The 12,789-nt window shown below is 41.3% G+C and overlaps 1 protein-coding gene across 4 annotated transcripts in view; it reads right to left on the reverse strand.

Moving 5' to 3' along the window:
* Positions 1-12,789, reverse strand: part of ttll5 (tubulin tyrosine ligase-like family, member 5) — a 48,637-nt gene that overhangs the window by 14,185 nt on the left and 21,663 nt on the right. For 3 of the 4 annotated variants that reach the window (XM_040136578.1, XM_040136577.1, XM_040136579.1), the window contains exons 18-27: positions 12,537-12,599; positions 11,712-11,860; positions 11,179-11,434; positions 10,075-10,192; positions 9,474-9,620; positions 9,247-9,338; positions 8,969-9,117; positions 8,117-8,701; positions 7,826-8,013; positions 5,713-5,801 (exon numbers count right to left, since the gene is read on the reverse strand). In XM_040136578.1, the coding sequence (XP_039992512.1) occupies positions 5,713-5,801; positions 7,826-8,013; positions 8,117-8,701; positions 8,969-9,117; positions 9,247-9,338; positions 9,474-9,620; positions 10,075-10,192; positions 11,179-11,434; positions 11,712-11,860; positions 12,537-12,599 (1,836 nt within the window). Of the gene's footprint in view, positions 1-5,482; positions 5,586-5,712; positions 5,802-7,825; positions 8,014-8,116; positions 8,702-8,968; positions 9,118-9,246; positions 9,339-9,473; positions 9,621-10,074; positions 10,193-11,178; positions 11,435-11,711; positions 11,861-12,536; positions 12,600-12,789 lie in introns of all 4 variants that reach the window. The other variant, XM_040136580.1, reaches the window with a different exon arrangement.

A 12,789-nucleotide genomic window follows, 5' to 3' on the forward strand; every position in this document is an offset into this window, starting at 1 on the left:
CAGCCAAAAATAATTCCATAAAGAGCACTATTGGGAGATGCGAGTTAAAATATGAAAGAAAAAAAAACATAGAGAGATACAAGTACAGTTGGAGAAATGGGATCCCTGGGGGTCTTAACGACAAAAAGGTTCTTGGAAATTCCTCCCATTACATACAATAACATTTGTCCGTTGGTCTAGGGTAAAAGAAAACACTGTCGACTTAAAATCACAATAGCTACAATATTTTTAGAACCAAACTATGATAAGCCCTAAAATTAGAATTCAATTAGTCTTGAACAACAATGTACAGCGTGGGATAATAATCTTGTGTCGCTCAAGTGAAAAAATATTCCTGTCGTGTGTGGCCAAACAAAGACACAAGGGATCAAACTCATGTGAACATGCTATACACCCATGCATTTCTCAGTTCACATAATGGCACATATATTTCAAAAACAACTGGTGTGACCACCGGCCAATTCAATTTTCTCAGCTTCTGAAAACAAAGGCTTGTCTGTGAACCTCGCAAGGCCAGAGATTCTACAGCGCCAGGAGACAAAACAAGAACTTGCTCTTTGTTTACAGCAGTCATTTCCTTTAACTTGGCTACAGTTTTCACACTGGACCACTGGGACCTTCAGTGCTACCATTTTATTAGCATGTGGTCTAAAACGGACTATTTCTCAGGTCAAGAGCATATGGTTTCCTGGAGTACAATGTCACTATAAGACTCTAAGGAGAGATCTTTTCAGACAGGGCTTGTCAACACAACACCACACAAAAAATACTACAGATCACCATGATTTAAAACCAGGAGGAACCAGAGGTTAGTCCAAAACAGTAACCAATGAAATAGGGGAAAATAAAATGAGACAGAAGAACAGTTTTACATCTGAGTTTCTCATCACTAGTACAGCACGTGTGGAGCTCCAACTATTGGGGACTTCCCTCCCTGCTGGACTTCTGCTTGTGGGAGTCAGCTTACTCCCCGCTGTGCTCGCCATCCTTTAATATGCTGATATAACTTACTGTAGAACAACACAGCAGTGCAAGTTGAGCACATGTGTGCCATCAATCTAATTAAGTGTGAATGTGGGAAAATGGATCGTATGAGTTGAGATGACATCATGCCACAGTATCTCATAGCCCTTCCTGGTTCGTGTAAACATCAGGAGTGTGAGGGTATTTCCAGCTAATAATCAGTGTTTGTTTACTATGTTTTTTGGCAACAACATGACACTGAGTAGAACCATCCCTAAAATACAAAACTGACTTCTAGCTGGGGATTTCTTGTGGGAGAGGCATAGTCAGGGATGCTGATGCTTTATGTAGTTCAGTGGTGAGCAATATGTGATCCTGAAACAGAGATATGTTCCTAAAAGCAGGTTTACTGAGTTATGTGGATAACTATGCCAAGTAAAACCTAGAATATCTTGATATCTGGAAAAAGGACTAATGTAAACCGGCCAGTTCTGGGTTTTACACTCAAAGGAGACCAGCGGACAACCTTACTTGGAAAACTAAAAAGCAAAGGTACCTGATAGATTTGACTTCAAACAATAACAACAGAGATGAGTGAGCTACATAGCTGGTGACAAAAAAAATTACAAAGTTTTTTAAATGTTTAAAACCTGAATATTGTCTACCTTGCTATGAGCCTGGAGCCGGTTACGTCAGTTGCTTTTAAGCTCAAACTAATGCTAGTTATAGTGTAAGTGTTTCCTGAGTAGAGATTTGCTCATTATTAAATTAAAACAGGTTGCAGCACAAAAACTAGTTCGCAAATAGAGATTAGTTGATACTAAACATTTACTCCTACTAACTGACAGGTTAACTGTTGTGTAGCTCACCAAACCAACTGACAAAACTAGCTAGCAAACTGTGTGAATACTTCAAGCTCTAAAACACATATATTTCTCCATTCATATATAAAAAGACAGACTAATACACACATCTAAAACTGATTGGCAGTTGAATTTCACATATCACTTGGTCTTCAAAAACCTTTGTATTTGAAAATTATGTCACAGCTCATGATGCTGCAGTGACTTCGTGTTTACATAGTTGATATTGTAGCTTTTGACTGGATGGCACTACAGATGTTTCCAATTTAGAAATTAAGACATTTAGATTCTCCTTATCGTTTAATGGCGCAATAAGTTACTTAGAAAGGGCTTTATACACAAACTTAGTGAGTGTCACACATTTGACAACTTTGCAAAATGGAAGACACATTTAAAAATACTGCGCACTGTGAGTGTGGGTATTCATATAAAAGGTGTGTGTGTCCACTCAATATACTAAATCCATTCACTGGAATTTCACTTGTTCTTACCTTAAGGGGTTCTCCTTCATCCTATTACCACATCTGGCTCCAATCAATGTGAATAAAATCTTTTCTTTTAAATTCAAAGGAAGAGAGACATCAAACCAATTTTGTGGGACTTTGTCCCCCCATCAAAGAAGTCTTAAATTTTCACCCGAGTTTTTCTGATTAGTTCGGTTGTTGGTTCAGCAAATGGGCTGTCATAAAATCCTTTGGAATGGTATGTCCTTACAAAATTCGACCAAGTCAAACAGCAATCTGACAAAGTATTGAACAGAACTAAAAATACCCTGTATAAACAGGGTTGTGGTATTTCTCAGTTCACTGTGCTGGAGTGAACGTAACACTGCAGGCATAATAGTTTTGTGGTCATTTGTAGGTACAGCAAGAAGGAAGTAGGGAGGCCATTTCTGTGGCCACAGTGCTGCTGCAGCTCAAAACACATTAATGAGTGTTCAAATGACTAATACAAATGATGAGGACCAACCATGACCTGCTGCTGACTTAATACAAGACAAACTTGGATCTCCATCACAAACTCAAACCACATCTGGTACTAGCAAACCAAAGCGCCAAAAACTTGCTTTAGTAAGCTGAATAAAAAATAAAAGTAAAATTACCAGCTTATTACAATGATAAGGACATCATGGCTGTCTGAACCTTTGCAAAAGTAATCTATCCAAACACATCAAATGAGTTGTTGCTTTAAAGGTTGTTGCTTTGACTCTAGTCTTAATGTCTGACTGTCTGTTGTCTGAGTGTTTTGAACAGCTCACATTAATTCACAAGTACACAGAATGGAAATCATCTTAAATGTACCAGGAGGTCCAACACCGGAAATGATCCCAAAGTTAACTGTGGGTGTATGAAGACATGCAGTATGGTTCAAAGCCCCCTGGTTGTCAGCACACTGGAGTGAAGGAGCAGCTCTCAAAGTGCTGATGCAGCATACCTGGTAGATCCTGGCAACAGCACTTCAAAGAGCCATACTACTCTTTGAAACCCATCATACTTCACCCCTGTGGTTGCTTAAAGAGCCAGTGTGCTTAACAGTTTCAGCATGTTTGGCACAAACTTTCAGCCCGAGTGTGTGTGTGTGTGGGGGGGGGGGACTCAGGAAATTCTGTGTTATAAGAAACAGCGCAGAGGCAAAATCAAGGCAATTTATCCTAATATCGTATTAAAGACATTTCACTGCATCAAGAGGTGAACGCCAAACCAAGGGCTGGGAGTACTGGGGTACAAGAGAGCTTTTTGTATTACAGGCCAGTGACAAATGGGAAGATAAAGGGAAATATGTAGTTTCTGAAGAGATTTCAAATAAGCTTTCTAACAAAAGCTACAGTATATTTCTCCTTCTTTGAAATATTAACCTGAAATGTGAAAAGCTGAAATGTCAATCTGTACTAAAATTTATTTTCTGATGAATGAAGTCCCAAAAAAATAAATGTAAAAGCAGAAATATTTAAAGGGAATGACTAAATTCTGAGAAGAAATGTCTGATCCATCAAACCACTAGAGCTCTAACTTGAATTGGGAGATCAGAAAGTGATTTCTGTTTCTTCGGTATCATACAGAAAAGCTACATGAAGCTATCCATAAAATTATAAATTCTGTTAAAACTCTCTTTCTTTGGTTTGTGGAAATAAAAACATTTTAAAAAGGGAAAAGGCCAGACATTCCTGGAATTCCCTGACAGCTCGATACACAAGAAAGGGCTGGACTGGAAAAACAGAGTCCAAGATCAGGGCCAAGCTGTCTGAGAGACTGTCACTCACATATCAACAGAGAAATAAAAGGGGAGTGACCATTGACACTTTCCTTTCAATGAATAACACCCTCAATCTCTACTAGGTTTATTATCAAGGTCTGGTACCATAGACCACAACCATGTGATCATATTCTGTCCTTCTGTCTCCTTCCTCCTCTTCGCCGAGCAATGTGAGAGGGGTGAGGAAGGAGGAATTTCAATGGTTGCAGAGGCGAGAGCCTGGAGCAGACAGACTATGTGGGTGTTGACATTGCACCCCCTCACCACTGCCCCCACCATCCCTCCAATGCAAGGTTTTAAGCTGCCAGTGTGCTTCACACACTCCCGGCATTCAGCTGCCAATTCTACTGCTACTTAGCTCCACAAAGCACAATTAAAAAGGGAACAAAATGCCCATTTCCAGGCTCATATTTAATTAGCCTTCCCAGAGGGGTGTTGGCACTCTGCAATCCTTTTACAAATACTAACAATCTTCAATCTAAAAATCCGTCAGAGACCATTTAAAAAGCCTTTAGATTCTATTGAGTGTGACCAAATAGGCTACCACAATCTAAGTGTCTACAGTAAAGACTTCTGTAAAGTTGATTACACACAAAATCTTCAGGACAGTAATTTGGCCAAAGTGATTAATACTTTATTCCTGAATACATCAAACTCTCATAACAACATCCTTAAAGTTAGATACTCAACTAAAGCATTTTCAATCTTCAGGCCTTATGACAGATTATGAAAAACAAGAATGGTTGTGTTGGTGTACGTCAGCATAGCATCTCAAACTCAAGGCTCTCAGGGGAGAAATATGCTGTTTAGCTTGGCAGTGAACCCCATTGAGAATGTAACGCACTATTCCCTCTGTACTGCCTCAGGGGAGGTCGAATAAATAGCACGCGTAAGCACAATGGTGAAATTTGACCAAAAGGAGCACTAAAGCTCTTATAAGGCAGCAGAGGTGTGCTGTGTGCTAACTGCAAAAGTGGGGTAACAGAGAGGGAACTTTTAAAAGAATAAACAGATTCTTTGAAATATGATATTGAGTCCATCTGTATCTTCTATACCATACATTCATTATTTTCATTTTTTGCAGCCTGTACCGAACAATCTTTTTAAAGAACAGACTAGTTAACATGGATTTTTTTTTTAAATCAGATTTCCACCTTATTTCTGAATTTCTCATCAACTCAGAAATCTCCTTTGGCATATTGTTAGTTCACATGGATGTTTGACCTTCACTGTACAGAATGATATATGTACATAGTTTGACACTAAAAGGCTGTTTTCACATTCATCTACTGAAGGGGGAGAGTTCCTCTGAATCTCTTATACATTTAAGATGATTTCTATTTCAGACGTGTTTGTACACACAGCGAGTCTGGAAGTCAATCGTGGTCCAATATGCAACTTACACAAGTGTGGTGTGGAAACTTGAAGCCTCCTGTGCACATAAACTGCGAATGGACTTTGCAGTGAAGTAGGAGACATCTTCTGTCCATAGTTAAACATCTGAAACTAACAATATTTGCATATTCACTGATTCTGGATTTTATGATGAGGGAGAAGGAGTAAATGCAATTTAAAGATGATACATTCCCTTTTTCAGAATAAAATTTGTCTATGACACATTTCTTTGACTCACCAAGTGCTGTTAAGTAGATCTGTTCCAGAGTGAACAGCTTTCACTGGCCCTCTGCTCAACACCCTGTTGGCCAGGTTCAGATTGGTCAACTGCGGGCAGAGGAGAAGACTTTAACAGATGATTCAACTTCAACAAATTTAATGACATTTTCATGACACTTGCTGTATTTGCAGGATGTTGGTCTGAAGTTGCTAAATCAATATTAGGTCAAGTCTGTGTAATCATACCACATGCTACCACACAGTTCGCACAGCGTTTAAAGCAGTGGAAATGTATGATGAATAAGTGCTCATGTTTGGTTCCTCCCTACATCGACCAATTCATTCTCTTGTATCTGGGGGCTATTTGAAATGTACACAAAGCACATGGCACAGCTAGTCTCCGCTCAGCACTGAATTCAGGTGGTCCCCTCCCCCATCTCCATCCCTAACAGAATCAGCTATTATGACTTGTCAGGCCAAATCTGTTTACAACCACATCGGCATTACTGTAGCAACTGCACCTCTGTACTGCTCTGTACCCTGGGAATTATGCCCGGTGCTGTAATCGAATGTTAGAATTAATCATACCGCTTTGGTGTTTTATTTACTTTATTTCCTGCTGTGTAGCACTTAATGTCCAATGGAAAAATTGTAAAGCTGCCAAGCCTTGCAAAGCGTGAAAAATGTGTCAGCATGATGTTGCAAAGCTCTAACCTTAGAAACTATCTGATATAAATTAAAGAAATAAACATATATATGGAAGCCAATACGACAGGGCTTGTGGACGATATGCCATATATCATTTAACATTTCAAAGGATCGAAATTTTAAGATATATGTACTATTATAAACAGTTATTTACCACATAAGGCCCAATGTATGTGTTGCCATAATTCCCCACCGTCTAAGTGCATGTACACAGGCTTGACTAATTGAGACAAAAGAGTTGCAAGGATGTCGTATAATAAAGCGTTGGACATAAAAATACCCATGTTCACACATGCTGGATGGATTTAACATCATGTTTATGCATCAGAGAGCAGGAGTATACTCACTTTATTGTATAAATGTGACCTAACATGAGTGAGTAATTACTAAACCCTTAGAGGTCAACTAGTGCAGCAGGGTGTTGTTCTTGTTTACAAAGTTCTCCATTTAGTTCAGCAAGTGATTTAATGACTTCAAATCTGAGCCCGAAAAAAAATTAAATGTACTCTGAGCCCTTAAGTGCAAAACACTGGACTGTTTTACTCTGAAAAATAAACTGCTGCCATGCCCAGGATTAACTATTCATAGGAAATACAGTAAACACCTTTCAAACAGACAGAATAATGTACAGTCACAAGGAAGCCATAAAAACTGCAGTCTGTGTGGTCTAGTGCCATCACAAAAAACTTTGACAGAAAAAAAAAACAGTGAGGCGCAGGAGGAGGAGGAGGAGGAGGAGGAGGAGGAGGAAGAGGAAAAGGGAGGGAGGGGGGGTTGCGGGGCTCCCCGTGCCAAATGACAAACCTTTGGGGAATATAGGAGATGGTGGTGATGGAGCCAATGAAGCTGCCGCTCCCCCTTTCAGTGCCAATTTGCCACATTCCTCTATTTATAAGCATCAATTACCACAAAAAAGTGGCTGCTTGTTAAGTATCAACAGAAATCACTCCCCCATGGTGCATCTGATAATGAGACCTCACACAGAGCTGAGGTTTGATGAGGCTCACCAGTGTTTAGGCCAGCCAGCTTAAAACCCCAGTTCCAGACTCACCCCCGCACCAACCACAGCCCACAGACTACAGGCGAACTGAGGGCTGAAGGAGGAAGGTGTGCGGTAAGAGGCAGCAGAGACCTCCGGCTCCGACAGGTCTGCTGAATGAATGAGCAGCTAGATGCCGCCCATCAGCATGGGGTCAGAGCCAGGTTTACACATCAACAAAGAGAAATATCAGAGACCTCACAGTGAGAGACTACTGCAGAGGGGCCAGATTCTTCTTCCTTTCATGAAACGCTACACAGATCAGTTTACAGTTGCTTAATAACTCAGCATAGTTTATTGTTCGAACACAGTGAAACTTCCTGCTCCACGTGCATGTAGCTGTCGGCTCAGTGGGTTATAGAGGTTAAAAACATAAGGAACTCACATGATGTGTTAGCAGGTTGATGTGACTGGAGCTGGCATAGTGGTGAGCAACCTGCTTATCCGCCAGCTTTTGCAGGGCTGAAATGAAGGCCTGCTGGTTAGACTGTGCCTGGGCAGACAGGGAGTTTAACTCCTTAAAGGCCCCCACTGAGTTTGACTTCAGCTTACTGGAACTGCTCCTCCTGTTAACTAAAAAAGAAAGTCATAGGACAAATGTGAGAACAAAAGAATGAGTCAGACAACAAGATGGTCAGTGCTGCAAACACTGAGCAGCAGGGAGCCAAAAGTTTACCTTGGCCTGCAGATGTAGGTCTAGAGAGCTTCTGGCTATAGATTTGTGTGGCACTCGGGATGGAAGAGGCTGCCCCAGAGCCGGATGTGGATGAGGTAAAGGACTGAATCCTCCTGAGCACCTGGATTGGTTGCCTGGTTGAGACTGTGTTAGACCCCGTGGACATAGCTATCCACATCGCTCTCGGGGGTTGTTTTACCACAGGGGCAGAGTTGTATGCAGGAGGATCAGAAAGAGTCTCAGAAAGGCAGAACTGAGACTTTGCCAAGGACTGTGCATAAGACGGTGGCTGAGGAGGAGGTGGCGGCGGTGGCGGACAATGAAGAGGCATGGATGTTGGTTCATCAGAGCAGTGCTGCAGATGTATATGTGTGCAGTCTAAAGTCACAGGAAAGCTGGAGCAGTGCTGAGACGCCTGGACATCTGGCTGGGTTTTACCAGTTTCAACCACCGCCTGTTGTTCTTCAGACAGCGCACGCACAGAAGGTTGACTCTCAGCGGCCTTGATGTCTGGGTCACTGCTGACTTTCCCTGTGGAGAGCAAGGACTCTGAAGCGCTGGAATCCTCTTTGGCCACAGGCAGAGCTGTTCAAAGGAGAAAAGAAGCCAGAGCTCCATTATCATCAGTTAGCCATTCCTCGGCTCTGACACACATTTGTTTTCTCCCAATGAGTGCTAATCATTTGAAGCTGACCTTTTCTTCACCCCAGATGACTCAATCCTTTTCCCTGATTTTGGGTTTACAAATCTAAACAATTCAAGTTTACTGTGCTTGAATGATAAAATATTAAACACAAACCAGACCTAAAGTAACAAGAATATGGCAAAAAAAAAAAAAAAATTGGAACTCACTTTTGGAATTCTCATAGTTGCCTGAATCTCCTGAGGCATTTATTTCATGAACGTCTTTTTTAACACTCCTGACTTTTGTTCCTAGGAAGACGGTGGCTGATTTATTTTTCTGTGTGTAGAATGTCAGTACTTCCTCCAGATCATTTTCACTGTTAATAAAAACAGAAGAAAAATGTGTAGAGCAGATTGAGATCACTCTTCACTCAGTAGCATATATAACTGGAGCGGTTAAGAGCCAAGCCCTGAACAATGGTAAGTGGGCTTGCCAATTCACTAACCTCGCTGCAGTGATGTACTCCTGAAATACACTGGGGTTAACACAATGCTCCTCTTTGCTATTCTCCTGTTTTTTCACCATATGTTCAGTTTCCTGAGAAGATAAAAACAAATTAGACAGCGGATACACGCAGTTGTTTGTAAAGAAAATGCACTTTGTCTCCACTGTTTGCATCAACTCCAAGAATAGTAATTCTTTGGTAAAAACTCTGTGTGTGTGAATGGTTACCTTGTTGTAACAGTGGATAAACTCGCCTAACTGGTGGGACAGGATGCGTCTGCGGTCTTGGATTGGTAACTGGCGACTGGGCAAGACCACCTTAATGTCTTGTTGAAGGTTACTGGCTGCTCTTCTCAGGAAACGAATCACCAGCTCCTGTGCAGACAAAAAACATACATGAGAAAAATATTATTATCACAGCCCTGAATCACTGATTCATCATGCCACAATTATTCAAACTGCCTGTGTGTGTGCTGTCCTTTCAGCGTTCAATGCCATTTAAAACACTGAGACCTTTGAATTTATGGCCTAGAGATGGGTCTGAGTTTATATTCATTTTCCCCAAAGGTTTGAGGTCACTGATGATGATGTATGCCATTAAAATGCAGACTTTCCAATCAGGCTAACTTTTACAGAGACAACGTTTTCCTTCTATGTTGCCACAAATGCCTCGTACACGTTTCAGATGCAGCCATGGTACAGATGAGTAACAGAATAATAATGAGGGGAAATCTGGCATATATATACATTCAAAGGAAACAATTCTCCGGGGTATTCCACCAATGTCCATTTATTAGGAAGAGGAGATTAAAAACGGTTGTCATTGTACCATTTGTTCGTTGTCCTTGTCTGGCCAAGCTGGGATGGTGTTGGCTCTGCTCTCTGCTAATAGTCTTTGCTGGACTCGCTTCAGGTATGAAGAAAACGCCATCCGGGCCTGCACCTTACTAGAGAGGAGAGGCAAAAGCAGAAGAGAGAGGAAAATCCTCATGAACTGCAAAGGTAAAGCAATGGAAAAGGAAAGACGCACTAACAGTTGATAATGAAGATTAGCCACTAGGTCTTCAATCAGTTCGCTTAAAACTGACAGTAAAGACAATTTTGTTTTGTTGGAATCCGTGATACATCTGTGATAACAGAAAGACCGAGCATTTATACTCCTTCCATTTTGCTGACAAATCCTCCATAAAAAGAGAGAAAACAAAAACAGGTACAGTATGTATCACTTCCAGCCAGAAACACAATGTATCTTGTCCTGCATCGGCATCAAAAGGATAAACTGTCATCATGGCCCAGGTGAAACTGGAAAGAGAACTGTCAGAATATTGTAATCGAAAAAAAAAGGGTTTTGGAAAAAGCTGTCACACACAAACAATGATATGTTGTACTATAATTTCCTTGCTTCATACAAAGTCCTGGCAAGCACTGAGGAATTTCTACAAACTCAGACTTGTTATTGTAATTCCCTCTCAAATCATAATTTCAGGCACACTTTTAAAATCGACAGGAGACCGCAGTCTTTGTTGCATGTAAGTATAGCAGTATATACTTTTATTTTAGGGATATATGAGTTAGAATGTTTTTATCCTCAGCTAATCCTCACTTAATAGTCAAGCATTAGCTAATGCAGGACTATTATTTTAAGGACTGCTTAACTGGTACTAATCCAAAAGGTTTTACCAACCTATTTCTTTTACTAGTCGGTTAAAAGTTATTAAAAATCCCAGATCTAGCTATCTTGCAGACCACAGTAGTGATATAGGTACACATAGATGAGATAAACATAACCTAGGCGAAGAAGGCCTGAACTTCTTCTCATCTGTTTTGGGTACATACGTATTTCTCCTTCTTAAAGGGGAAGGATGGGAAAGTGAGGTAGAAGAAAGTACAGTAAGGGAGGAAGATGAGAGCAGCAGAGAGAACACAGACTGACCTGAGGTCCCACCCCTGCTGAAGGATGTTGAGCAGGTTGACTCTGGGCCTGGCATTGTGCGTGGCTGCCTCTGAGCTGGACAGAGCCTCGCTGTGGCAGCGCTCCAGTGGTGTGGCCACTTGTTTTCTTTGCTCTGCTACCAAAGCCCTGTGTGAGACTGGCTGGAGAACTTGTTTCACCTCCTCTCTTTCCTCCTGAGCGCACTCCTCTCCCTCCTGACTGCTGCTCTCAGTCGGGGAGGCCTTGGATTCCTTCCCTGAGGTATGCAGCATTTCAAGAAAAAGACACATGTCAGTTGCATCACTGGCATTTTGGATTAAAGACACGCATACCCTCAAAATAGGCTTTTTATTGTTGCTGCAATGAAATGAACTCATTCAGAGTCATATTTGGCCAACCTTACCATGACACAGGGGAGTTATTTATTGGAACCAAAAGTGTATTAGCGTGTGATGTTGTCCTACTTAGCTACGCTCTTCACAGTTTTAGAAAAAAGCAGTTTCCTGAACTGAGGCAGAACACATCAGGCCTACCCGACTTTTTCTTCCCTGCAGCAGAGCGATGAGTCAGGTGGCGCTGTCTCCTCTTACGTGCCTCGAGAGACAGCAGCTTCCTCTCATACTGGACAACGTGACAGCCATGGACGGCGTCCACCTGCAGCTGCACATTCCCATTCACATTCCTGCGAGACAGAACAAGACATGTCAACACAATGGTTATAACAACAACAATAATGATTTACCGTATACACATACAGTATCATTAACAATTACAAAGTACTTTGCAGAGCAATACTAAATATTAAATTTTAACTGAAGCCAGTTCTGAGAAAGATTAGTGTACTGGAATGGCTTGTCCAGAGTCCAGAAGTTGATGTGACAGACAGTGATAGTCCAAAGGAGGGAGGATAAATGGCAAATAATAATAGCAACTGAGCAGCAACAACCACCTCCCCAATCTGGCTACCAAGTGAATATGGAAAAATCAAAGATGGGCTTATTTGGGGGCTAAATCTGCAGACAATCTTGCGCAATACTCAAAGCTGTGGTTAAAACTTGAAAGCCCATACTGATTCAAATGACATAAATGCATGTTGTATTAAAATAACAAAAATGTGGTTCAATAAAAAGACACAGATCATCTGTAAATGTCTTTCCCCTCCTGCCCCCAAATCGACACCACAATGCCACATAGACATTGGGCGTGCGCTGGAAAAGCTGACTGCGCTTCATCTTTTCAGCTGTTCCCCTCACCTATCCAATCGAAAGCCCAAACAAACGCCACGTTAGAATCCAACCGTTTCCACAAACTGATGGAGAGATTTATTCCCCAATCCCAACCACAATGGAAATGCTTACCTTCCATGGAAAAGTCTGTTTGCCAACATGTAGTTCATTGATGTCTTGGACTCCAGATATCCACTGAGAGAAGAAGATAATAAGCAAATTACAATAATCATAAAGGCAGCTGCCCCAATGAGCCTTGACCACCTTATTTTGTGGCAAATGTGTTAAAATGAGGCTTCTTTGATATAGCTGCTCTAGAAGCAGCCACTTTTGAATGCATCAATAATTTCCCATGACGGTTCAATAATATGCTTTTTAAAATGCC

Source organism: Xiphias gladius, chromosome 10 (assembly GCF_016859285.1).
Source record: "Xiphias gladius isolate SHS-SW01 ecotype Sanya breed wild chromosome 10, ASM1685928v1, whole genome shotgun sequence".
NCBI classification, from domain to species: Eukaryota; Metazoa; Chordata; class Actinopteri; order Istiophoriformes; family Xiphiidae; genus Xiphias; species Xiphias gladius.